Source organism: Colobus angolensis, unplaced genomic scaffold (genome assembly GCF_000951035.1).
Source record: "Colobus angolensis palliatus isolate OR3802 unplaced genomic scaffold, Cang.pa_1.0 Scaffold17, whole genome shotgun sequence".
NCBI lineage: Eukaryota > Metazoa > Chordata > Mammalia > Primates > Cercopithecidae > Colobus > Colobus angolensis.
In genome coordinates, this window is record NW_012114821.1 from 17,419,724 (window position 1) to 17,446,660 (window position 26,937).

The window sequence follows — 26,937 nt, forward strand, 5'->3', positions numbered from 1 at the left end:
AGACATAAAGGAGAATTCCCAGCCCAGGCACTTTAGGGTGAAAGTCAGTCCTTCCAGGTCAGTCTTTAGTTCTGGTGACACATCTGTCTCCTAAGTGACTGCCAGCTATCTCTTCCCATCCCCCAATCAGCTCTTCTCCCAAGAGTCCTTTAAGCAAATTCCGTCTGAGCCCGGTGACCCCTGGCCCCTGGTGCTTATTTGAGACAGTGGGAAACTCCTCCACCTTCAGGTTCAGGAGTGGAGGCAGCGTGGGGCAGTGGTTGGAGCTCCCACGCTTGAAGCAGGATCAGCCTCACCTCGGAAACTCTGGCCGCATCTCCCCGCATGGCACAACAGCTTTGTGGCTAAGGGCTGGACAGGCAGATGGCACACAGGAGCTGGGACACCCAGAAACGCCCAGGTCTCAGACTCCCACTCCTATGCAGGGCGAGTAATAACAACACGTTGCCACGGGACTATTGGGTGTTAACCCCAGGACTTGGCACACAGTAGCACCCAAGTGAGGTGAGCCGCTTTCTCCGGTTAGCATTCCCACTGTCAAGCCCACATCATCAGTAAAAGGGAGATTAGAAGAGCATGTGTCCCGGAAGTTTATTAAAAGGATTAAATGAGAAGATTCATGTAAAGTGCTCAGCACAGACTCTGACACTAGTAAGTGCTCAATAAATGAGCGTTCTAATGGCTTAAGTTGGAGGGAAACTCCCATTCTCTGGCACGCAGCTTTTCCAGGAACCGGGGCCGCCAGGGAAGGTGGGGGACAGCCTCAGCTGGAAGCAGAAGAGTCTCTGGCCTGTGACTAAGGCTCAGCGAGTCAGAATCCAGCTGCTGGGCAGGGCTGGCTTGGGCTGATGCCTGGCCTGGCCCCCGTTCAGGGTGATGCGTTTTTACCGTAAGGTCTGGGTAACTCTACAGCCAGCACTGGGCCTCCCTGTCCCTGGGTGGGGCCTGACACTCACCCATCAACCATGACAGCCACTTCATAAAAGAGGCGGGGACTCTGGAGCAGCGATGGCCCAGTAAGAAAGGACAGATTCACGGGTTTCAGCGTCATCTGCTAAATGCCACGCCCGTTGGTTTAACCATGTGAGAGGTGCTAGTATAGCACGGCAGGTCTGGATGCCAGGCTGAGCTCCGGGACAGGAGCCAAAGTCAATTAATACCAGGGATGGGGGGCGGGGGTGGCTGAATAGGGAGTGGATGCTGATGGGCAGGGGCAGTGAAGGCAGGCTGAGCTCCCTCCCAAAAACAGGAGGGAAGAAAAGAAAGGTCGGGGGGAGAGAGGAGAGAGAGAGAGAGGAAGACAGAGATAGATACACACACACACACACACACACACACACACACACACAACACACACAGCTCATAGAGTTCAAACATTCCAAACTCAATGCAGCAAATGGGAGGTTCATGTGACAGGGGGCTGGCCTTCAATGTGTCTCATAAGCCAGGTACTACTAGGTGAGCTCTTCACCTACACAGTCTTACTGTAACAACAGCTGGGACGGCACAGTGGTCTGGTGTGTGGGTGCCAGAGACCAACTACGAAGTTCCACGTGTTGACCGGCCCCTTCCTTGCTGACTAACATTGGACAAGTTAATTAACAGCTCTGTGCTCCACTCTCCTCATCTGTAAAATGGGAACAGTAGTATCCCCCCTCCCCAGCCAAAGTCTACACATGAGGATTAAGTGTGTTCAGACATGGAAAAGACTTAAACGGGGCCTGGCTCACAGTGATCCCCCGACAAAAGGCGGCTGTGGCCTCTTACCACAGCTTGTGAGGTAGAAATTCTCAAGCTTCCTTTTAGAGCTGAGACCAGGGGGGTTCCAAGAGGGTGAGAGACTTGCTCGTGGTCGCTGTCTTGATCTGCCAGGGCTGCTATAACACATTTTCACAGGCTGGGTTGCTCAAATAACGGAGGTTTATTTCCTCACAATCCTGAAAGCCAGAAGTCCAGGATCCAGATGTGGACAGAGTCGTTTCTTCTGAGGCCTCTCCTGGGCTTGTAGATGGTCACCTCCCCACTGTGTCTACATGTGGTCTTCCCTCCTCCTGTGTCATCTTAACCTCTTCTCCCGATCAGGACACCAGTCTGACCGTACTAGAGCCCCACCACATGAGCTCAGTTAACTGTACCTCTCTAGACACCCTATTTCCGAACACAGTCGCATTCTGAGGTGTGGTGAGTAGGACTTCAACCTATGGTTTAAGGGGGACAGAATTCATCCAGTCATAGTCACCAAGCTTCCCTGAAGCTCTCCTGGTGTGGAATGGAGAAATCAGAGCGAACCAAGATCAAAGCAACCTTGGCTTTCCCCTTCTACATAGAATTGGATGACAGCTAGGAGACGGACCTGTGAATTTTCTCCCCTGAGAAATCAGACGGGACTACCTAGAGTGGGTCTCCTTCCCCCAACGCCCTAGACCTACCGGGGGCACAAGCTGGGGCTCAGGGAATACCTCTGTGCTCCACCACTCGGCTGCTGCTTTTCAAGAGAAGGAAAACGCTGCCGCACACCATCCACAGCCACTGCACAATACCGTATCCCTTTGTCAGGGAAAATAAAACAGAGGGGAAGTCACTCTGGGACTTACTATGGCCTTGGGTCAAAGGCAGGCTGACCGGGGCTGGCAGAAGAAAGCTAAACCTTACTTCTCTGGGATTCTAGGAATTTCAACAAGTGAGACTAACAACAGATATTTTCAGATCAAAGAAAGGCAGTGCGTTCCCAAACTCTGACCCCTGTGCACAGGCTCTGCAGAAAAGCTGTCACTTGGCACTCAGTTTCCTTATGGGTAAAATGGGGATAATAATATTGTCTGTCTGCCTAATTTGTGCACGGCTCTTACAAGAAGGTATAGCACATAGTAAGTGCTCAATAAATGTGAGCTCTTCTTTGTATTCCTGTTTCAAAGCATTTGTAAGTATTTCACAAGATTCAGAAACCTTGTCCCTGGATGGTGATCATCGCCTTTTCTTCACCCTTCCATCCACAGACCCAGCCTCTGGTGGGCAGTCACAACACACCTGGCCATGTCCAGAGAGGTCCAGAAACCTGCCCCAGGTGTCAAAGCAGCTCAGAGGCAGGGCCGGGTGAGACTCTGCCTGACTCTTCCATTCTCCCAAACCTAAGCTAAGCAGTGATTCCTATGCCCACCTGGGAGAGGAGAAACCTGAGGCCTGCCTTGTAAATCCCCATAGGCTCAGTGTGCCTGGCATTGGGCTGGGCAGGGGAGACAGAGGTAATGCCAAAGAAAGAGCAGTTACAAAGGACAGACCACAGGCCCAGGATGAGGGGACTTTCAAGGGCTTGTTCATGGTTCTGTTTTTGCCCAAACTCTCTCGATCTACCTTTGAGCAACAGTAATTATCTCTTTGCATCCATCAACTTCATTTACCATCCCTGTCCAATTCTTTCCCAATAAGCCAGAGAATAAGAGTGCAGCCATCAAAGGTCAGGTTTTCATGGTGCTGAACCCATTTAACCCAGCTGTGTGGCTCTGAGTAAGCTACCTAAGCTCTCTGAGCCTCCATTTCCTCGTGTGCAAATTGAGGAAAATACTCACCTACTTATTAGAAGGAAAGAAAAGATCGAGTACATGCCATGTGACAGGCCTTCAACAAGGGACCACCTCTTGTCATAAACAAGAGGCATATTCTGAACAAGTGACCATGGGTTTAACTTGTACACAGGTATTATGAAAACAATGTCTGCATTTCAATAAATATTTCTTATATAAATGAACAGGACTGTTCCCAGAGCCTGCTGCTTGGAGGAAACTGGGGAATAAGGAACTCAAAAACAAGGTAAGAATGTCAGAGCAGGGAAGGGAAGGGAGGAGGGAGGGAGTTGTGACCTTGGGTCAAAGGCAGGCTGACCGATGCTGGCAGAAGAAAACTAAAACTTCCTTTTCTGGGATTCTAGGAATTCCAACAAGTGAGACCAACAACAGATACTTTCAAATTAAAGAAAGGCATTGTTCCCAAACTTTGACCCCTGTGCACAAGGTCTGCAGAAAAACTATCACTTTGTACTCAGATTCCTTGTAGATAAAATGGGGATAATAATATTGCCTGTCTGCCTAATTTGTACAAAGCTCTTACAAGAGGGTCTAGCACATAGAGTAGGTGCTCAATTGTACTCCTATTTAATAGTCTTGCCATCATTCATCCGTAGTCTCTTTCCTTTTCTTGGGAATCAGCATTTTCTCATATACAAACTGGTTACCAAACAATGAAGATGACCACCACTTCCTCTCTATCATGAGTAACAGGCTACCTGGAAACACTGGAAAGATGGAAGATGCTTTCTTGACACGGGGTTCACCTTCCTACAAATACTTAACCTCTTCCCCCTTCCTCCACTAGACTATAAGGCCCACAAGGGCAGAACCATGTCTGTTTTGCTTGCTCTTATGTCCCTAGCACCTAGGAGTGTCTGATATATTAGGCACCCAATACCATCGATTGAATGACTCGTGCCTAATAATAACCCAACAAGCTTGGGTGAGTCAGCAAGGGCAGAAAGGCCAGTCGCCCTAAGTTCCCTGCCTTGGATGAGTGGCTGGTACCCTAACAGACCAGAAGCAATTTGGCCTGCAGGGTTTTCCTGGGTCTGCACTCCAGCGGGCCCTGCCTTGGTGCAACGTTTTGCCTGTCTCTAAACCCCTTCGTACACATTCGCCTGTGTTACTAACTCTTTCTCTTTTCCAACCTGCAGGGAGGCTGGTAGCTTTAGTCTCTTACTACAGAGAAACAAAATGAGGCCCAGAGAGCTCATGGGTCTCTCCCTAGGACACAGAGCTGATCGGGGACAGTGAGTGTCCCAAAAGCCAGGCCTTTGGTTCCACATCCTGTGCTGAGTAAAGTGTTAAATAATGTTGGTTAGTTGAAGGAAAAAATGAACAGATGGGAACAACAGTGGGATGTGATCATTTTCCAAAGAACTCAGTCCTGTCTATGGCTACGTAACAGAAAAAACCGCTCAGTGGGAGGTCCAAAACTGATACTCAAGGCAACAAAAGGAACAGGGAAAGGAAATCGTTTCAGATAAGCAATGGACGAGACCAGCGTGTCCTCCTAGGTTGTCAGGACACAGACCAGGGAATGTGAGGATTCATGCTGGCTTTGGAGGGCCTTCAGCATGGGGCAGGTGAGGGCAGGCTGCTCATCCCCCCGGCAATCAGGGGAACTACCAGAAATGGCATCTCCCCCATGAGACTGGCAAAAAGCAAAAATCTGACCTATCAAATGTGGGTGACCAGATGGGGGAAAACAGGGCTCTTGTGTACAGTCAGTGGGAGTGTAAATCAGCATGATTGTTCTGGAGGGCAATGTGATCGCATCTTATAAAACAGAAAATGTTCCTTAGCCTCCAAGGCAGCGAAGTCACCTCGGGGTATAAATCCTGGAAGAGCTGTCACATAAGTGACCGAGAAAGCACATGCGGATGTTCCTCCCAGCAGTGTTTGTAATATGGGAGAATAAAAAAGAAAAGAAAGAAAAGAAAAAAATGCATCAAGCACGGTGTCTCAACAGGGGAATGGTTAACTGGCCCTTGAAAAATACTCGGCAACTGTTCATTGTTCATTCTCCTCTGATCCGACTTCCCACACACACACTCACCCCACCCACTTCAGGTTCATTTTTATGTTTTATCAGCCTATTGCCCTGACCCCCAGGAGAAAGTAGAATTCACATGTGAAAAAGGAGGGTCAGACTCCCTGGAAAGCTTTTCTATGTCCTTTGCCCAGGAGAGGTTCCCATTGCAATCGGGCCTGGACCTCAGCCATGAGCACGGGGAGGGAAGGAACCAATTTCATTCCACTTAAACCAATTTGCTGGGCCCAGACAGCAGCTAATGAGCAGCCTGCGCCCTCGGAGTCATCGATACCACTTTCCAAATCAAGTTACCAAATTGGTCTTAAAACCACTTCAAAGGGGCCGGGCTGACTGTTACCAGTGAGGCATCCTGCCGGCCATATGGCCACGCTTCTTCCCACTGGCATGCTCCTCCTCGGTATCAGCTGCAGAGGGGATGAGCTGGCTGGCTGCTTTTGTCTCTGCTTTGGATCCCTCCTTCCCCTGAATGCCTGATCGTCCATAATGGAACTTGGGTCACCATTAAAAAAAAAAAAATGGGACAACTGTGGCAGAGGGATTCACATAAAGGAGGGCCCATATAGGCAGCACAGTCACTAACACAACAGCCCAGTGAGGTCAGTACTCTTATTGTCGCCATTTTACAAAGAAACTGAGAGTATGAAAGCTGGGCAAGGTCTCACCATGGCTAGCAAGTGGCATAACGAGAAACTGAACCTGCAGCTTCCTTAAACCACAATCCATACTCAGCCTCTAAGCCATGCAGGCTTTGTAGTTTAGATCTTCATGACTTACATTCCCTTCTCTACAATCAAGCATAAAAAATAGTCAAATGGGCCAGGTGTAATGGCTCATGCCTATAATACTAGCACTTTGGGATGTTGAAGCAGGAGGATCGATTGAGCCCAGGAGTTTGAGGATGCAGTAAACTAGGATGGCACCATGGTACTCCAGCCTGGGCCACCCCCATCTCTCTAAAAATAAATGGTCAACAGGACCTTGAACAAGAGCCAAAAATAATTTTCCTTAAGAGGCTTTTTGTTACTAATCATAAATACAACCCCTACTTTTTATAGAGTGCCCATGGAATGAAAACCGCTAGACTATCTTGCCTCTTTAATCACACAAAAGTCCTGAAGTAGATGGGATGATTTTTTCTCGCACATGTGGAGTAATATGCTCCACGTCCTACAGCCAGGAACGGAACACTCATCTTCCACATCAGGGATGAAATTCACTGTAAACCCTCAACTCAGTATTCTTTTCCCTAAACCCAACTGTCCATCAACCTGTCTGTCTTCAAGCAGTAGGCTCTGTGGAAGAGCCCATGCCAATCCTATTAGGTGGTCTCTAGATTAGTGGTTCTCAACAAAGGGAGACTTTTGCACACACATATGCACACACCACTACCACCACCACCACAAAAGAACATGTGGCAATGTCTGGAAACACTTTGGACTGTCCCAACTGGAAGCTGGGATTGCGATTGACAGTGCTACTGGCATCCTGTGGGCAGAGGCCAGAGATGCTGAGCTACATCCTACAATACATAGGACAGCCCCCACAACAAATCATCTGATCCAAAATATGAGCAGCACCAAGGCTGAGAAACCCTGCTGTAGACCCCACCTATGTCTTTGCAATTTCTTCATGGTCTTGATATCATACAAAGAGAGTTTCTTTATCAATCAATACAATAAAGTAATACTTACTCATTTGCATTAAAACTGAGCACGACTAATTTTTGCAGCTAATGGACCCACCAGGGCTGGCCAGAATAAAGGACTGGGCTGGAATTCATTGCATGAAATGGTGCTAAGATCACTTGAGAAATGTGTCCTTCCACTTAAGATTACTGGGAGGCTGCTATGTGTCAGACCCCGCACTAGGATCTGGGGATGGTGTCAATGGGCAGGAACGCCCTGTGCAGGACCTCCTTCTGTCCCCTGAGGACACACATCATCTTACTGAGTCACCAGATGGTCCATGGGACATTTCCAGGCCCCCTACAACAGCACATTCTCTTCTTTCAGGACCTCAGGAGAGAGGCGCAAGACAGAACAAAAGGAGATCTGGGAAGATGAGTCACTCAACTCAGAGAGGAGGCCCTGAGGCAGGCCCTGCTCCCTCCTCAGATTTTATTTCTCAAATCCTAAGGAATAATAACCACAGTTAAAATGACAGTTTATACAAATCTCAGCATTGGAGATGAGTTTCATTACAGGTTTTCCAAAGCCACTTCAGAACAGCCACTACCTAAACAGCACTCAGGACAGGAGAGCCGATGCCCTGCTTCAAGGAGGGACTGAATCTCACAGTCTTTCCCACTGAAAGACAATAAAGCTGGAGGCTCCAATACTTAAAGCAAAATGAGGCACCAGCTGATCAGGCAAGTCAGAATTTGAACCCAGCTCTACTGAATGAGAACCTTCAACACTGACACCAGGTGGCTATCACTCATCCTGGTCAACGGTACATGGTGGACCTCAGAAAGCTCTGGACACTCCCTGGGCCTCAGTTTCAGCAGCTGTAGAATGGTTAATCATGTCCCCTATGGCAACCTTGGGAAGCTCTTCCAGGTCAAGGGGGAGAGGTGAGTGACATCAGTTTCAATGTATGAAGATGTAAATTAGGTGCTTTCCCACCACTGGCTGTGTAGTTGCCTGCAGGAGAAGCATTAATGAGAGGTGATTGTGGGTCAACAAGAACAGAACAACACCTGATTTCTTTCCTGGCATCACAGGCAGACGAACCTAGGTTGAGATGCCAGCTCTATGACCTTAGGCAAGCCATGGAAATTCTCCACAATCCCTTCCACATTCACACAACGGGGATGACACTTCCCAACAGGCAGAACTGACAGGCGAAAGTGTCCGGCCAAGGCAAACATGGCCTTGTGAGTCTTAAGAGCCACATGCGGAGAGTTACAGAGCTGGGGACATGCGATCATACTCTGAGGGCCCAACCTCTGTGGGCCTGGGGACCTGGGACTCAGGGTGCCCTTGGGAAGGGAGTCGTCCCCTGACAAAAATGGGCCCAAAGGGCTGGTGCCCCGCAGGCTGGTTCAAAGAGCCAAGGGCCCTAAGGAAGTCAAAGGGGATGGTCTCCGGAAGGAGAGGCATGGCCCACTTCCCAAAAGAGAAAATACCTACCCCACATCCATGGCCCAGAGCTGAACTGGCGCTGGACGAGGGGCCCTGCAAGAAAGACGGGCCCCTCAGGCCAGAGAGACGCTGGTACCAGAGCAGGAGACTGAGTGTGGCCTGGAAAGACATGCATTGCCCTAAATCAGAATAAAATTTGAAAAAGGCATGATGATCACAGTGTTCACATATATACTATAACACCAAAATAATAATAAATCTATAAAAAATAATGCCCAAAAATAGCAAGCAGGCTAAATAAAGCACGACATTTCTACCACTAAAGTAATGACAGCAAACATTTACTGAGGATTTACTATAGACCAGATACTATTAAGTTGACCTTCTATAGGTCAACAATTCAATGCTGCCAAATTCATACGGCTCAACATAATATTTTAAGTGCTTTACACATATCCATTCACTTAATCATCACAGCAACCCTTCTGAGGTACTGTGTCAGAATACCTGCCACACTCCATTCCAATCAAAGAGATGTCCATGTTGGAAGTTCCTGGAACCTGTGAATATGTTGCCTCCCATGGCAATGGAACTTCCTAGATGTGATTAAAGTAAGGACCTTGAAGTAGGGATTATTTTGGATTATCAGCGTGGCCCCAGTCCAATCACATGAATCCTTAAAATTAGACAATCTTTTCTAGCTGAGATCACAGAAGTGAAAAGAAAGAGGGAGAAGAGATTTAAATCCTAAAAGGAACTGGACCCACCATTGCTGGACTTGAAAATGGAGAGAGGAGGCCATAAGCCTAGAGGGGAGGCTTCCAGAAGCTCAGTGCAACTGGACAGCCAGCAAGAAAACAGGATCTCAGTCCTACAACCTCAAGGCAAAGAATTCTGCCAACACCCAGAATGAGCAAGGAAACGGACTCTCCCCTGCAGCCTCCAGAAAGGAAGGCAGCCTACAGGCTCCTTGATGTTAGCCTGGAGAGATCCGTGTCTGACCTTTGACCTAGATAACTGGACATGAGCCGGGCACAGTGGTTCACACCTGTAATCCCAGCACTTTAGGAAGCCGAGGTGGGAGGATCGCTTGAGTCCAGGAGTTCCAGGCTAGCCTGGGCAAGATAGTGAGACCTCGTCTCTACAAAAAATACAAAAAATTAGCCAGGCGTGGTAGCTCACGCCTGTAGTCCCAGCTACTCTGGAGACTGAGGTGGTAGAATCCCTTGAGCCCCGGAGGTCAAGGCTGCAGTGGCCCAGGGTCAAACCATTGCACTCCAGCCTGGGTGACAGAGCAAGACTCTGTCTCAACACCGTCCCCGCTCCCAAAAAAAAACCTCTGCATGAATATATTACGGTGTATAAATGCTAAATTTGTGTTAATATTTTATGGCAATCATAGAAATTAACAAGTGGGATAAAAAGCATTCGTAGCCACACTTGGAGGCAGATGAGAATATGAATCACAATGCCCAAGGTCATTCAGCCATCAAGGAGCAGAGCCAGGTCTGACCAGCTCCTGGGACCTCTGGCCTGCTGTTCTGCTCTGTAGTCTCATGGAAGAACAATTCCAAATCCAGTTCCCACATGGCAACACAAAGACTGTATTTTGGGCTGACTCTACCAAAAGTTAGGCTTTAAAAAAAATGCAGTTACTGTTTTCAGTAATTAAAATTGTTAAAAGATCTTGGCCTGCCCAGCCCTGGATGATGGCAATAAAAATGTGGCTAGAGATGAACTAGCATAGGGGTTGGTGGGGGGGTGGGAATAGTGAGTCTAAAGAGACCAGGCCTGGTATTCAGCAGGAACTCACTCACCTGCAGTGGTTTTGTGAAAGGCTGAAATGGTCCCACAGCAGCGAGTAAACAGATGCCTCCCCATGAGGGCAACTGTTACCCCCCTGTGTCTAGGCATGTTCCCTGGGGGAATATTCTCTCACACACCTCCACAAAATGCAGGGTTCAGGCCTGATACAGAGTCTCAGAACCCAGCATCATGTATCCCAATGGCTCAGACTCGAATATTTGACTATCACCCCCAAGGGATCAGAAAGTTAGGAAAGTTAGAAAACAGCGGGCCCAGCAGGCAGGTGCCTTTGGACTTACCTAGAAGAAAGGAAAAGCTCTGCTTTGGTCAGGCCTCTGAAGATATGGAAAGTATGTGGAAAATGTATAGACCCTCAGGCCTGCTTCAATCATCTCTTCATCTTCTCTGTTAGCACACGGCCTCCGGTAAGCCACTTACCTCTCCAAATCTGTGTCCTGGCTGTAAAATGGGAACACCAAGGGAGCCATGTGCCATGCAGCTCAAAGGGGAAATGATTCAGCCTCCACTTAAAGTACCATCACCATGGCTGTATGTGCCAAGGACACCTGCGCCACCTCGGGAGAAGGCTCCAGGGAGTGTGGTCAGCTGCAGAAGCAAAAGGTATGAGTGTCAGTGCCCTGGAGTCAAAGGCAGGCCTCACAGAGCACAGCACTGCCAGGGACTCCAGGCTTTGAGAGACCCCACACCCGGCTCCCATGCTGTCTGACATGGCTTTTCTTCAGCACCTCCACCTGCCGGACCATACCCTGTCCACCTCTGCTCCACCTGAGGTCCTAGGCCCCCATCCATGAAGTCTGTGTGCCTTAACCATCCCATATCAGGGTGCAGGGCTACGGTGCTGGTTGGGAAAGGGCCGCAGCCCCACGTTTGTACATGGAACCCTTAAAAAATGTTGGTCAAATGAGAAGGCAGGTGAGGACAGGGGAGAAGAGCCACTGGGTTGCCAAGACAGACCCCAGCTCTTTCTTCCTCCACAACCGCAAAGCCTTGGCCTAGAGAAAGCAGAAGCAAGAAGACCCCTTGGTCCAACCCTCATAGTCCAATTTAAATTCCCAGATAGAGAAAGTACACACCACAAAAGGGAAGGGGCTTCTGTGATATCACCCAGAAATCTTAAATTGCTGCATCCCTCTCAGCCTCAGTTTCCTTATCTATGAAATGGGCATGCTGCCCTCCTGTGCACCTCACCAGAGGAAGGACTGCTCAGAGGAGACGCTCAACAAACCCCCCTGTGTGAGCATACGTTCTGCCACAGGATGACTGCGCCATCGAGCAAGACCCACTCCCTCGCCACACCCAGACCCTGGGAGAGAGGAACGCAAGGGCAATAAACCTAAGATTCTGGACATTAGTAAAACCAGACTGGAATCTTCATTCATTTTCAGGGACACTTCAGTCTTTCTCTTCCGCGTCCCCTGGTGCTGCAGCTTTGAAAACAAATGGCATTTCTTTTTAAGGTGTCATTTTTCTTTAAACACCTTAAGAAAAAATGTTAGAGTCCCAAAGGGATCTTACATTTGAGTTCTTGTGTAATCTGTTTTGCTAGAAGCTTTCAAATATATATATTTTTGAAGCCATAGGATACAGCCCCAGGGTGAGGCCTTGGGTTCCTATCAGCAGCCCCTCAAGGCTCTGGGAGCATCTCTTCTTTTCATCTGGAGCAGCTGTCCTTGAGGAACATGCCGTGGACACAGCTGTCTGAGATGAGTAAGCCTCATCTCTGGCCAAAAGGAAACACACTGTGATTTGGGGTCTCTCTGTCTCAGGATGGGGCTTCCTCGGAGGCCTGAAGCCATGCGGGACAGCATCCTTTCCCTGGAAAGCACTGAGATTGTCAGTCTCGCTCACATTTGATCAGGGCTTGTCGCCTCTTCATGGCCCCCGCTGATGAAAGCAGGGCTGGCGCTGTTTCTGGAATTGATGTGAGGAATACTGCCCCTATCCCAGCCCTGGGAAGAAACGATATCGTTCTCCAGATGCCTATGCTCCTTCTGCACACCCCAAGGAGGTCACTTGAAGAGGTTACAAGGCCAGTGATTCCCAGCTGGCTTCTGCTGAGGGAAAGAGACTGATCTTGGAAGAATCAGACCAGGAGCCTGATGAGGAAAACCGAGGGACTCCAGTGTCAACTTCTGCACAGGCTCTGAACTAGACGGAGCATGTAGCATGATTTAGCATGACAGAGACTAAATTCTAGCTCTGTCACTTTCGCAGTGAGACTAAAAAAACGTCTTCCCTCTCTGGGCTTTGGGTTTGACTTCTGTAAACCACGGGTAATAAATAATGCCCTTGTTCAATGCCCATAAAGATTGAATTGAATTGGGGCCAGGCTCACTCCTGTAATCCCAGCATCTTCCTTCAGAAGGAAGAAAGCATAATCTATAGCTGGCTGGCTCTACGCAGCAGCAGGCATCACAGGGGGTTTTTGTCTGCCTTTGCTTCTGAAGGTTAACCCACTACCTATTGAGAGAGGCCAGGTCGGTCTCTCTCTCTCTGTCTCTCTCTCTCTGTCTGTCTCTGTCTCTGTCTCTGTCTCTGTCTCTGTCTCTCTCTCTCTCTCTCTCTCTGTGTGTGTGTGTGTATGTGTGTGTGTGTGTGTGTGTCTTTTTCCCTGGGGCGGGCATTTTCATTCAGGCAGGTGGCACCCTGCCCAAGGAGCATGGATCATTTAAGGCCAGACTTCGAGACTAGCCTGACCTACATGGCGAAACCCTGTCTCTACTAAAAATACAAAAATTAGCTGGGCGTGATGGCACACACCTGGAATCCCAGCTACTCAGGAGGCTGGAGGCACGAAAATCACTTGAACCCAGGAGGCAGAGGTTGCAGTGAGCCAAGATTGTGCCACTGCACTCCAGCCTGTCTAAAAAAAGAGAAAAGAAGAAAAGAAAAAGCATGAATTAGATAATGAGCCAAAGCATCTCAAGATGTGCACCCAAGACTCATCAGTTCCCTTGCCCCTGCTGTCAAATTAATTGCAGTTTACTCGTAGAGGTAAAGAGGGTGCCCAGAGCAAAGGGATTGAACCAGATAACTCAAGGTAATCACCCAGTGGATGATGCGGGCTGCAAGCCCGAGGGGTTAGGTGACTTGGTCTGGACTTAAAATGGAGACAAGGAGTTAGATACCAGCATTCATTTTTCTGATTTACAAATCCTTTCCTGCATAAAACTCTTCCAAGGCACATATGTGAACATACACAGTTATGCTTCAGCTGGTCCCTCTCATTCAGAGAATCCAACCAAGGGCACACAGGCTGTTTAGGGAGAAAAGGTTATTCTGTGGCACAGGTGGCTCTGCAGAGGTGGGTGCCATGCCAGGTCCCATGGGAGGGTACGTTCCTAGCAAAGAGTTCAGAGCAAAGACCTGCTCAAGTTACACTAGGGGTGAGGTTCCTTCTCGAAGGCACCCTCAAGCAACTGCTCACTGGAAGCAGGAGAGGAAGCAGCTCAGCCCTGAAGGCTGCAAGAGCTCAGCAGTGCCTACTGCCTTTGTTGACCTTTGAAGGTGGACAGTTATGGCAGGAGGGAAATGATTTCTCCAAGGCCAAGACATGGAGCTGTAGGACGCATGGATCCAACCACGAACCAGATTCAGAGAGCGTCAGGCCAGCACTAGGGCGGCCGCAGGAAGCCAAAACCACACCCAGCACCACCTTCCTCCTTTCTGAGAAAGGCCATCAAAGCAGTATGAGAGCAGCTGGCACGAAGGAGTGATCCTCATTCGATACAGGAGAGTTCTAGCCTGGGTACTTCAGGGCTACAGTTCTGCTTAGAGAAAACACTGCCGGCCGGGCGGGGTGGCTCACGCCTGAAATCCCAGCACTTTGGGAGGCAAAAGCAGGCAGAACACCTGAGGTCGGCAGTTCGAGACCAGCCTGACCAACATGGAGAAACACCATCTCTACTAAAAGTACAAAATTAGCCAGGCATGGTGACATACGCCTGTAATTCCAGCACTTTGGGAGGCCGAGGCAGGCCGATCACCTGAGGTTGGCAGTTTGAGATCAGCCTGACCAATTAAGAGAAACCCCATCTCTACTAAAAGTGTAAAATTAGCCAGGTGTGGGTGGTGCGCGCCTGTAGTCCCAGCTACTCGGGAGGCTGAGGCAGGAGAATCACTTGAATTTGGGAGGCAGAGGCTGTGGTAAGCCGAGACCGCACCACTGCTCTCCAGCCTGGGCAAAAAGAACAAAACTCCGTCTCAAAAAAAAGGAAAAAAAAAAAAAAGAGAGAGAGACAGAAGACACTCTGTCCAACTCTTCCCTCAAGACCATTCCTCACTCAAACCCCTTCCATCCTCACCCGGCCATCCCTGACAAGATTCTCAATCTTGGCCCACACCTCCCATTGACACCTCTCAGATCATGAAGCTACCAGTTACTCCAGCTTCTGGTCAAATCCACCCCTACCAGGATGATCATTACAGCCAAACTCATCAGAACACGTACTGCATGCTGGACACTGTTCTCCGCTCCCTAGAGAGGAGGACCTGACTTTGATAAATGGTCACGATGACCCTCTGGGATACATACTGTCCCATTTTACAGATAAGAAAACTGAGGTTTCTCAAGATTAAGTAACCTCCTATGATTGTGCAACCAGAGCTCCTGCTCTGTGCCATCGGGCCATGTATGGCTCACCTTCTTCTGGGCCTTGGACCAGACCCCTGAATACATATGTGACTCTGTCATCTATCAGTTGTGTGACATCAGACAAAGCACTTCATGTCTCTAAAACTTCACTTCTTCCTCTCCAACAGGGGATCATAACAACACCTGCCTGAATGAAAATGCCAACCCCAGGGAAAAAGATACACACACACACACACACACACACACACCTCAACCTGGCCTCTCTAAATAGGTAGTGGGTTAACCTTCAGAAACAAAAGCAGACAAAAACCTCTTGTGATATCTGTTGCTGTGTACAGCCAGCCAGCATATAGATTTTGTTTTCTTCCTTCTGAAGGAAGAGGCTTAAAAGAAGAACTTAGGAAAGGGCCTGGTTGGATAACAGAGCACCCAGGAACAGCAGTTAAAACCAAACAGAACTCTCTGATCTTGTTTCTAGCCCAACCGCATCTGGCCCCAGGAGCAACCAAAGTGGAGACTGCCTAAGCAATTACCAAATTTTATCAGTTCCACTCCAGCTCCAGGCTCTCCAAAAAACCACTGACAAGTCAAAGCCAAGAATTTAGCAGCTTCTCAACTCTTCCCCACACACCTGGAGGTAGACCATTATCCCAGGCAACAAAGTCTTCATCCTGTTAGAAATCTATGAAAGGAACATGTAAATAAAGGTTGCAGAGATAAGGAAGCCTGCCATGAAGGAGTCAGTTTGGAATCTCCAGCCCAGAAATTGGGAGAAATGTTCCTATTCACTTTCCTGACCTAAGACCATTCCCGGAGTCCCTAAACAAAGGCTGGTCATCTCTTTTGCCTCTATCTTTGGCAAACCTATTTCAACGATCACTGAGGCACTTTCAGACCAATTTCCTTCCATTCAGAGACAGCCCAGACCATCCTCGGGAGGAAGACACCCAGAGGGAAGGCTTCCAGGGCCCAATGCCTCAGCAGTCCCCACCCCAGTCCCCACCACCACACTGGGGGCTTGATGAAGATGAGGATGAGGCTGTCTTATTTATCGCCTTTACTAAGACAGGTACCTGAGACAAAGTAAGTGTTCAATAAATTTTTGTTAAACGATGGAATGTGCAGCATCCTTCCCCCAAAAAGAACTGCATGGAGTCACCTCTACTCAATAAAACGCCCAACCAGCGACGGAAGTTTCTTTGCCCCTGTGAAAATATGAAAGGCCCTTTTTCAGTCACCTTAGGCGATAGCCCTTACTAGGGAAAAGGAGACCCTTCAAAGGGCAGTGAAAAGGGCTCAGTGTTGTATCCTGTAGCTGAGCTGATGGCTCCAGCACCTACAATGTTGACTTGTGAGCAACCTGCAACTCTGTAGCTGTCACAGCTAGTTGAGAGTTAGCTGTGAGGCTGGAACCCTGCTGAAGGCTTCACACGCCCATCTCATTTGACTGTCTCGCTTTAGAGGCTCAAACAATAATTCCCATTTCATGGATGAAGAACCCAGGATGTAGAGAAACTGTTCAAACTTTCCTAAGGTTGCTCATCTAGAAAGCTATGGAGGCAACATCCCCACCCAGTTCTGCCTGGCTCCTGTGCCCAGGCTCTTACACTGCCTTGGAAGCAATGGCCAGCCCCAGAGAAAACAGCAAGCAGGTAGAAACAGCACATCCTTGGCCTCTGGCAGCTGTCTCCAGAGTTCCACCAAACCCACAGAGGCTTCACCTTGCCCCTTCCAGCATAAGGGCAGCATCCCCTCACCAGTCTCTCTCCTGCCCACCCTGTACACAGCACACATCTCACGCACAGGGTCTCCGCTTTATGATGGTGTGCCCAGCAAGAAACTATACCCACAGATTTGTGCCTCTCTCCACAGGAAAGCAGAGAATAGGAATGAGTTCTCTTTCTAAATGCAGGACATACTAGTGCCCAACACACAACAGGCACTTTAAAAATATTCATGAAACTGGCCAGGCGCAGTGGCTCACGCCTGTAATCCCAGCACTTTGGAAGGCTGAGGCAGGTGAGTCACCTGAGATCAGCAGTTCGAGACCACCCTGACCAACATGGAGAAACCCCGTCTCCACTAAAAATACAAAATTAGCCAGACATGGTGGCTCACGCCTGTAATCCCAGCTACTCGGGAGGCTGAGACAGGAGAATCAGTGCAACCCCGGAGGCAGAGGTTGCGGTGAGCCGAGATCATGCCATTGCACTCCAGCCTGGGCAACAAGAGCAAAACTCCATCTCGAAACAACAACAAAAAATTCATGACACTGAGTTAGCTAATAAATTAATTCCCATCTATAAAAGAGCAATAATATGCCCTTTTATAGCCTCCAAGTTTGTTGGAAGGAAAAAATAAGATAACCCATGAAAAGAACTGCTAAGATCCAAATTGCTGTAGATAAATCCCTAATCCCTGACAATCCTTAAGACTGATAAATAGAACAGAAAAATTGAATGTGAAGATAACCTGGCACAACACTCCACATGCATTGGAGATAGATACGCATATACATGAGTGTAGGGGTGTGTGTGTGTACGTATAGTCAGAGATGTGTATATCTAGCAATATATCTACCAACTTATTGAGATAAACATTAAAAATGTGTATTATAAGATGGAAACATAATGTGTATTATGTTTTTATTTTTTATTTTTAATTAGCAAAGAAAGAAGGGGCCTTGGATGTGGAAGGTGAATTGTATGTAGCTTAGTGTCCATCAGGTACCATGTCTATGAACAGCGAATCTGCACACAGTTCACTGGGAGTCCAGTGACGCACCCATAGCAGGCTGGGACTCAGCCACAGAGTGGGGAGTTGGATAAAGCAGGTGCTGGGAGGAGTAAACGGGGCTGATTTCCCTTACTGCTCACCTGTGAAGTCCTGCAGACAGAATAGAAAGAAAACTCATGCGACAATAGTTCTTGCATGCCCTCCAATGTTCACGCCTCCTTGGGATAATCCATCTCAGACTTCCCAGGGAAAGCCGAGATCATACCTAAAGCAGACACCCATTAGTAATGGGAGAGGAGCAGAAACATGGACCCCCTGTCTCCTTAAGGCCAACCCTGCCCTGGAAGCGCCTTATACCCATGGCTGGGCCTCACCTGCCTTGAGTGCTGGCACCAGGCAAGTGGTCTGGGAGCGCATGGCATTCCCAGCAAAGAGGTAGGCCCCACTCCTGATATTCCCTCCCAGCCACAGACTGTCCACCGCCAAAGGCCAGGCCCTCCGTTGTGGTGTTCCCAGGAATCTGGAGAAAATTCAATAGAGGAAGCCTGAGGATGGGGTGGGAGGAGGAAATGGGGCAAAGAGGCCCTGCCAAGTTTTCCAGAGGAAATGAGTAACCCGTTGTTATGCAGTCACACAGCGCCAAGCGAGGAAGTGGCATTGTCTGGGGACCAGCCGCGGGACCTTACATAATAGGCACCCCTCTCACTTTCTGGCCCTGGCCGTATTTGGGGATTGGCAAAAACATCTGATGAGCACCTCCAGCCTGTGTAAACACTGGCTTTATTAGGGTGGTGGAGAGAGGTCTGGACGGGAGTTCTGCTTGGCTCGCATTGAGTGAAATCAATTCCCATGGCCTCATCCTGCAGGCTCCCATCCGTCGGGTGGCAGTGCAGCTCAGTGGTTAGCCTCGACTCTGAGGCCAGGCTGCCAGCACCCATCCAGATTCCAGCTCCACCACTTTCCAGCTGTGTGAACTGAGCAAGCTGTTCAGCTGCTCTGTGCCTCAGTTGCCTTGTCTATAAAATAATACTATTTGACCTGACTCCTAGGGTTACAGAGGATGAAGCAGAATCATACACATACAGTGCTCAGAACAATACTTTGCACAAAAATAAGCTTTCAATGATGAGCCAGTCAGGGTCCTGGAGATAAACATGGTGCCCCCGCCTTCAAGACAGGAAACAAAATAAGTAAAATACAGGGGTGGGGCCTGCATTCAGTAGAGTCTGCACTGGGTTTGGTGGCTGGGCAAAAGAGAGGCAGGGCAATCACTTCCCCCCAGCACCCTGGAAACACAAATGGAAAAGGAGTCTCCCTGGGAGCAAATAACAGAGGAGATAAGCTTGGAAATAAGAAACACCAAGTTCTTGGCCAGGCATAGTGACTCACACCTGCAATCCCAGCACTTTAGGAGGCTAAGGTGGGCAGATGGCTTGAGCCCAGGAGTTTGAGACCAGGGTGGGCAACATGGTGAAACCCCATTGCTACAAAAAAATACAAAAATTAGCTGGGCATGGTGGAGTGCACCTGCAGTCCCAGCTACTAGGAACGCTGAAGGGGAGGGTCCCTTGAGCCTGGGAAGTTGAGGCTGCAGTGATGGCACCACTGCACGCCAGCCTGGGTGACAGAGCAAGACCCTGTCTCAAAAACAACAGCAACAACAAAAAGCCCATCAAGCTCTTGCTGGAGATATAGGAAGATTCTAGCCAAGTTTAACAAAACCTTGAAATTCATTCCAATTAAACTCCCAGAGTCACAGTCCACGACATCATGATGAACCTGAAATATGCTATAAGGGGGTTCTCAGCGGAGTCTGTAAATCCACCCACTGCTCTACACGGACAGACCTGGGCATGTTAGTGAGGGGGTACAAAGGGAAAGAAAAACCCTTGATGCCCCAGGAACTGGTACCTTTACACACCCTGCTGGGGCCCCTACATTCCTATTCATAACTCATATAGACGTAGATACACACACACACACACACACACAACATGCACACACAAACCATCTTTGTTTTGAAAAATAAGGAAACTGAGACACAGAAAGGTTATGTTCCCTGACTGAAGTCAAACCCTGAGTAAACTTAAAGGATCAGAATTCAAACCCAGGTGTATTTTATTCTCCACTGAAAAGGTTTCTGCCAGGTATGATGACTCACGCCTGTAATCCCAGCACTTTGGGAGGCCGAGGTGGATCAGTTGAGGTCAGGAGTTCGAGACCAGCCTGGCCAACATGGTGAAACTTTGTCTCTACTAAAAATACAAAAAAATTAGCCGGACGTAGTGGCGCACGCCTGTAATTCCAGCTAATTGGGGGGCTGAGGCACAAGAATCGCTTGAACCCAGGAGGCGAAGGTTGTAATGAGCTGAGACCATGCCACTGCACTCTGGCCTGAGCAACAAAGTGAGACTCTGTCTCAAAAAAATAATAATAATAATTCCCCCCTTCACCGTAGGTTGTTTTTTTTTAATTATTATTATTTGTGAAATAATCACAAACGTGTTGGGAACACAGAGCAAATCCTTTTCCCCTACAGCATGTGAGAGGGAGTGGCGGACCTCCTGATGTCCTGTCACTACATAGTACTTCCATGTGCATTTTTCTGAAGCGAGGACATTCTCCCTTAGGACCATATTCTATAGGAACATCAGGAAGCTGACACAGATATGTAACTAACATCTAATGCTCCCAGCCATCCAAGGTTTAACAATTGTCCAGAATCAAGTTTTGCATTTAATTGTCACATCTCCTTAGTCTCTTTCAGTTGGAACCATTCCTCAGTCTTTCCCTGACACTCATGACCTGGACACTTTTTCTGTTTTGTTTTGTTTTGTTTTTGAGACGGAGTCTTGCTCTGTCGCCCAGGCTGGAGTGCAGTGGCGCAATCTCGGCTCACTGCAAGCTCCGCCTCCCGGGTTCACGCTATTCTCCTGCCTCAGCCTCCCTAGTAGCTGGGACTACAGGCGCCTGCCACCACGCCCTGCTAATTTTTTTGTATTTTTAGTAGAGACGGGGTTTCATCGTGTTAGCCAGGATGGTCTTAATCTCCTGACCTCGTGATCTGCCCGCCTCGACCTCCCAAAGTGCTGGGATTACAGGCGTGAGCCACTGCGCCCGGCAGACCTCGACACTTCTGAAGATTATAAGGCAGTTACTTTGAAGCACATCCTTTAATTTGAGTTGGTCTGATATTTTCTCATGATCACATTCACATTACGCATCTTTATTAACATTTTTTTTCTTTTTTTATTTTCTTTTTTAAAAAATTTTCCCTGGGAGCATAGAACATATTAACATTTATTTTTCTTTTGCCTAATTGCACAGCAAGAGTTGGGAGGAAGATTTCCTGGAAGAATGTAAATCATCTAAGTCAACTGTGATGACAACCCGCACCCAATCATTTTTAATTGGGCGAGGCAAAACGGTGTAGTAGTTTATGGCTTAGGGAGGGTTCCAACAGTCTGCCTGTCTGGGGAAGGACTACAGCTTTTACACAGCTGAGTAGATACTGGCATCATTTGCTCATGCCAGCTTTGCTTACAAATAAAAAAAAAAAGAAAAATGAAAAACTGAAAACCCTCAGAGTTCAGCTTAAAAAGACCTTTCATGCAATGCCAGGACTCTCCCTTTCCCACCCCCGATACCCTCCTTGCTTCTGTCCCAAAGTACAATACATATGTTTATCTTGCTTCTAAGTAGGGGTATATTAAAATACTTGAGGATTTTCCCCTCCTAATTCTGGCATGCTGGCTCCCGCTGGCTGTGCAGCCACATATCATGAAGTGCAAAAGCAACAGTAAATTATACCCTTTACAAACACAGGGATCTTTCCTGAGGTTGGAAGTCGCATCACTTGAAAGGCTGACTTTCTTCAAACTTCCAGGAACTGAGTGGCCCAGAGCCCGTCTATTTAAAGGTCAACCCAGCCCTGCTGTATTTGGAGAGCTGCCTCGGACACAGGCTTATTCTCGGCCCCTCTCTGCAGCCACCGCAGCAGGCCAGGCTGTGAGCAGCACTGTGTCCCTTTCAAAGGGAGAAGGGAGGCCAGAGACAGAGGAGGGCCAGAGAGAGATGGGAGACTGGAAACAACCAGTTGCCGCCCCCTTACCCACCGCACCCCTCTGGGGGATAGGGTGGAGTGATGGTGGCTAGCAGAGTAAACTCCTCTGCCATGATTAAATCTCAGAATCGAGCTTAGGTCCCAATTTTCAGGGACAAGATGGTCCATTTGATGACACTTTTAACTCAGCTGCCTGGATCTAAGCTCTGGCAGAGCAGAGCAGATGGTAAAGAAGACAATTCAGGACCGTGGTGATAGGTGTAGGGACCACGGCAGTGGGATTTTGCAGTGTAGGAGAAAGATAGGGCTCAACTCGATACAGCCTGAGCAAGTGGAAATTCACAGCAAAGGAGCAGGGTGGCGGTCAGAGGATAGAAAATGACTGACAGGCAACATCAGGAGTAAGGGGGATTCCGGTTAAACCAACCTATCAAGATTCTTGCTAAAGGCAGGCCAGGGTGACCAGACATCTTCAGGAAGGTGGTAGAAGATGAGGAACCCTATCTATCAGATATGGAAGATATTGAGGGCGGGTGGTCCTGACCAAACTGACTCAGCAGTTTTTTGCTAAAACTAGATTTTACAAGAAAGTGCACAGATGGGCCTAGGAAAAGACCTAGGTGTCCAATTAAATTGGGTAATTGGGTCAAGCAAAGAATCTTTGTCAGTAGGTAGTGGGAGATGGCCCCTGTACCAGCTTGACAAGGCAGCCAGAGGGTACGACAGCCCTTCTCAACCACCAACCACACTGAGAATCTTTGGAAGGTATTTAACCCTTAGCTTGGTGTTAACTTACACAAGTCTGTGTGTATTTAATTCTATGAGCTTTGCTCAGTATTTGCTCACTCTTCAAACTGCTCATGAATTCAGAGGATGCGAGGTAGTGAGAAGTCACTGCTGACAGAGCACCTGCAGCGGACACAAGGGTTCTGTGGTTGGGGGGATCAGCGCAGCTTACAGATGACTTCCAGGATGGTACAGTCAGTTGCCTAAAGTCACTCAGCTAAGGAGGGGGCACCGCCAGCATCCCAATGCTGATCGGTCTGACTCCGGAACATACCCTCTGATTTCATCACACTCTTCATACACCCCCACATTCATGAAGTCAGCAATATTGTAAAGAAGACAGGCCCCACAGATCCTGGACCATGCAGCCAGCAGTGCTAGGATGGAAAGAACTCATCCCCCCGAGAGGCATCCAAAAGGGCTTCATGGAAGAAGAGGCATTTAAATGTTGCCCACAATGGGACTTTTTGACAGGTCAGAGAGAAAAGGAAGAGCAACCCAAGAGGAAAGTACATGAACAAAAGCAATAAGATGAGAAACGGCCCTGGATGGGTGATGACAACTGACTGGTGAGGCTGAGCCCCTGCGTGGCGAGGGAGCCCAGGACTCCTTCTGGACGTCTTTCCAGCCTGTGTGGAGCGGGTGTCCCCTCGATGCTCATCACTGCACCACATCATTGACCCAGATTATTTCCAATCCCCACAACAGAGCAAGGAGTAGAGACAACTAGTCCCATTTTCAAAGGAGAAGTCCTCGGTTAGAGAAGCCACCACTACTGAGTGCCTGGTTCCTGAGCAACAGGGCCCGGACTTGAACCCAGGGCTGTTTGGTACCAAGGTCCGTGAGTTTCCCATGCAGCCTTCCCACGTCCTTTTCCCCTTTCTGCTGAGGTCATTGTCGGCACAGAAAAGGATGTTCAGGGGGAATGAACGGAGGAGGGAAGGAAGGGGGAAACAGTGCCAAGGCTGTGATTCAATGCAGACCTTTCCTTGTGTCCGATTAGCCTGAAAAGACTTGGAAATCAAAACCAACCAAACAAAACACTCAACAGGCCAGCCCAGGAAGCTTCTATTCTCCGGAACAGAACTGAAAAGAGAGTGAGCAGGCCAAGGATCTCCAAGTCAGATACATCATCAGAGGGACTCAGGAAAGGGAACGTGTTGCCGGACAGTGTCTGAGGGTGGGCACCCGGGGACAGATCCTGGGGAGGGAATGTCTGTCTGTGTGATTAAGCAGGGAGCAGCCTCAGGAGAAAGGAAGGGAAGGCAGCAGAGCCAGGCAAGGAAAGGAGGTGGTCTCGGCTGGGGACCAACTCAGGCCATCCACAGGATGCTCTGGAACATGAAGCGCACCAGGGAGTTTGCCCCACATGGAAGCAAGGAGGAGCAGCCCTTTGCACCCCTGAGTCAGCCAGGGCCGGTACAGGGTGAGCAACTTCCCGGATGAAGCAGCTTCAGTTGGAGGAAGGCTAATCTCCAGAGAAGGGGTGCTGTGGACATTAGCAGCAGTGGACATTAGCAGCCGCCGTCTCGGCAGCTGGGGTGAGTGTACCGGTCCAGGGATCAGGACCTGGGGCAGCCCTTCAACAACATCCACTACAATTAGTCACAACTGAGTGACTGTGCGATGCTCAGGAATGATAACAGCACCCATTTTTTAACATTTCCTGCAGTCAGCTTCCCTAGGCCAGACACTGCCTGGGCTGAATCAGCCTCTCAAATGGGTGCTGGAAACATCTGGGTCTGAGGGGACACCAGGGGCAGGAAAAGAACCACTCTGGGGAGAAGAGAGCCGGGAAGAGACCATGGCTGGAGGGAAGCAGGCAGAACAAGACCAGCACTGCAGAGAGTCCCATCTTTTCTCCACGCCTCTCTCCTGAAGAGAGCTGACATCTGGAATCCAATGCAACAAGCTGAGAACACAAACTCATGCTCCCATTCTTACACCCCAAAAAAGTCTAAAACTCAACTGGGTGTGGTGGCTCATGCCTGCAATCCCAGCACTCTGGGAGACCAAGGTGGGTGGATCGCCTGAGGTCAGGAGTTCGAGACTAGCCTGGCCAACATGGTGAAACCACTTCTCCACTAAAAATACAAAATTAGCCAGGCATGGTGGTGCACATCTGTAATCCCAGCTACTCAGGAGGCTGAGGCAGGAGAATCAGTTGAACCCAGTAGGCAAAGGTTGCGGTGAGCCGAGATGGCACCACTGCACTCCAGCCTGGGCAACAAGAGTAAAACTCCATTTCAAAACACACAAAAACAAAAAACCTCTAAAACTCACAGAATAGCCTCTGATAAATCTTTTCATAAGATTATATAATCTCAATAATTATTTTCAATAAATTAATTGATGGATCCTATCACAGTGCCCACCATACAGTTACTGCTGAATAAAAGCTGAATGGCGTGTCCACTGAACACATTGTAACATCCACCACATGCTTACAGACAACCTCCTAGGTCTTCCCCAAAATAGTAGAGGCTCTCCTTTGCGAAGTTGAGTTTGGCCTTAATCACATGATGCTGAATTTTTAACTAGACTTTTTTGATTTTTCAACTATTTTTTTTTTATTCTTCATCTTGATTTTTCAACTAGAGCTTTGCTGTCCCCAAATGTTCATCAACAGATGAATAGATTTTTTTTTAATGCAATACACCTGTGCTAGGGAACATTATTCAGCCCTAAAGAGAAATGACGTGTTGAGCTATGCTACAAGGCAGATAAACCTCGAAAACATTACACCTAGTGAAAGAAGCCAGGCACAAAAGACCATTCCAGGATAGGTTTATTTGTAGTACGAGTAGCTCAGCAATTTCTTAGCACTCAGAGAATTGTGGGAAGAAAGAGGTGACTGCTGATAAAAACAAGATTTCTTTTTGGGGTGATGAAAATGCTCTCAAATTGATTGTGGTGATGGTTGCACAACTCCATGAATATACTAAAAATAATTGTGTTGGCCGAGCACAGTGGTTCATGCCTATAATCGCAGCACTACGGGAGGCCGAGGTGGCTGGATCAGTTAAGGCCAGGAGTTCAAGACCAGCCTGAGCAACACGAAAAAATCCTGTCTCTATTAAAAATACAAAAGTTAGTCAGACATGGTGGTGTGTGCCTGTGGTCTCAGCAACTTGGGAAGCTGAAGCAGGAGAACAGCCTGAACCTGGGAGGCAGAGGTTGCAGTGAGCCAAGATGGTACCCCTGCACTCCAGCCTGGGTGACAGAGGGAGACTCTGTTTCAAAGAAACAAAACAAAACAAAAATTGTATGTGTACCTTAAATGGGTGAGTTGCAGGTGAATTATATGTGAATTATATCTCAATAAAGCAGCTATATATAAAATAGGAAGAAGTTTGCAGTGATGTGAAGGAATAACACCAGCAATGATGGATCCCAGCTACTGTATAGAAACACAAACTGGTAGCTTCTAGAAGAGGTCTGAACAGCTCCATGAACACACATGCATGTGTCCCCAGACACATCCCCCTGGAAAGGAGGAAGAGAATAGCTGCTGCCCACCACTCCCCAAATCTCTGACCCCCGGCCTCCAAAACCATGCCAGAGGGGGCACAGAGCAGACAGCCAGGAACTCTTATTTTGTCTCGTGCCCCAAGCAATTCCTAAACAGTGGGAGTTAAATATTTATAAAGCCGTCACTGTTTGTTTAATGTTCAATCTGTACTTGGGAAGGCTGATGCAGGGAAACGCTGAAGTGACAGCTGATTATACAACCCGGGAGAAGCGTGGTGCACCAGGATCTGACACTTCCCAGGGCTCTGGCCCTCACCTTCTCTCCCTTTTGCTCCCCAGCATGGGCTGCCTTCCTCCTTCTCCATGTGCCCCTGGGTTAGGGGGAGGCTCCTGTGTTTAGTCTCCTCTTCCTAGCTCCCGTGGAATAAGACAAAATAGCCCTTTTCACCAAAAGCCACAGTCTCCTTGCTTTTAATGTGATGTGAACAGTCCCCATGACTGGGATGCTATCGGGGAGAATCTTCCTTCATGGAACCCACTGCATTGAACCCTCTGCCAATAGAAGATCCAGAAGTGGGGACCCAAATCAAGGCAGTGAGAGCCACACACTCAGACCAGGAACGCCTTCTGAGGCCTCCCCCAAATCATCCTCCTCCTCCTCCTCTGAGCATGTCCCGCACCAGGCCCCAACCTGAATGCTTCATCCAAGATGAATATTGGAATCCAACTCACAGGCTTCACATCTGGCTTTGTCA

General features: G+C 48.5%; 1 protein-coding gene across 5 annotated transcripts in view; it reads right to left on the reverse strand.

Annotated features, from left to right (window-relative positions):
• The window catches only part of LOC105509075, a 280,070-nt gene that overhangs the window by 160,995 nt on the left and 92,138 nt on the right, over window positions 1-26,937 (reverse strand). For 2 of the 5 annotated variants that reach the window (XR_001001379.1, XR_001001381.1), the window contains exon 2: window positions 10,950-11,117. The exons of 1 other annotated variant lie outside the window; for it this stretch is intronic. Coding sequence is in view for 1 of the 4 variants with exons in the window: in XM_011938181.1 (XP_011793571.1) it covers window positions 11,028-11,117; window positions 18,003-18,012; window positions 18,237-18,382 (246 nt within the window). In the remaining 3 variants the exon portion in view is untranslated. Of the gene's footprint in view, window positions 1-7,971; window positions 8,265-10,949; window positions 11,118-17,754; window positions 18,013-18,236; window positions 18,383-26,937 lie in introns of those variants that run through there. 2 more of the 5 variants (XM_011938181.1, XR_001001380.1) reach the window with 2 other exon arrangements.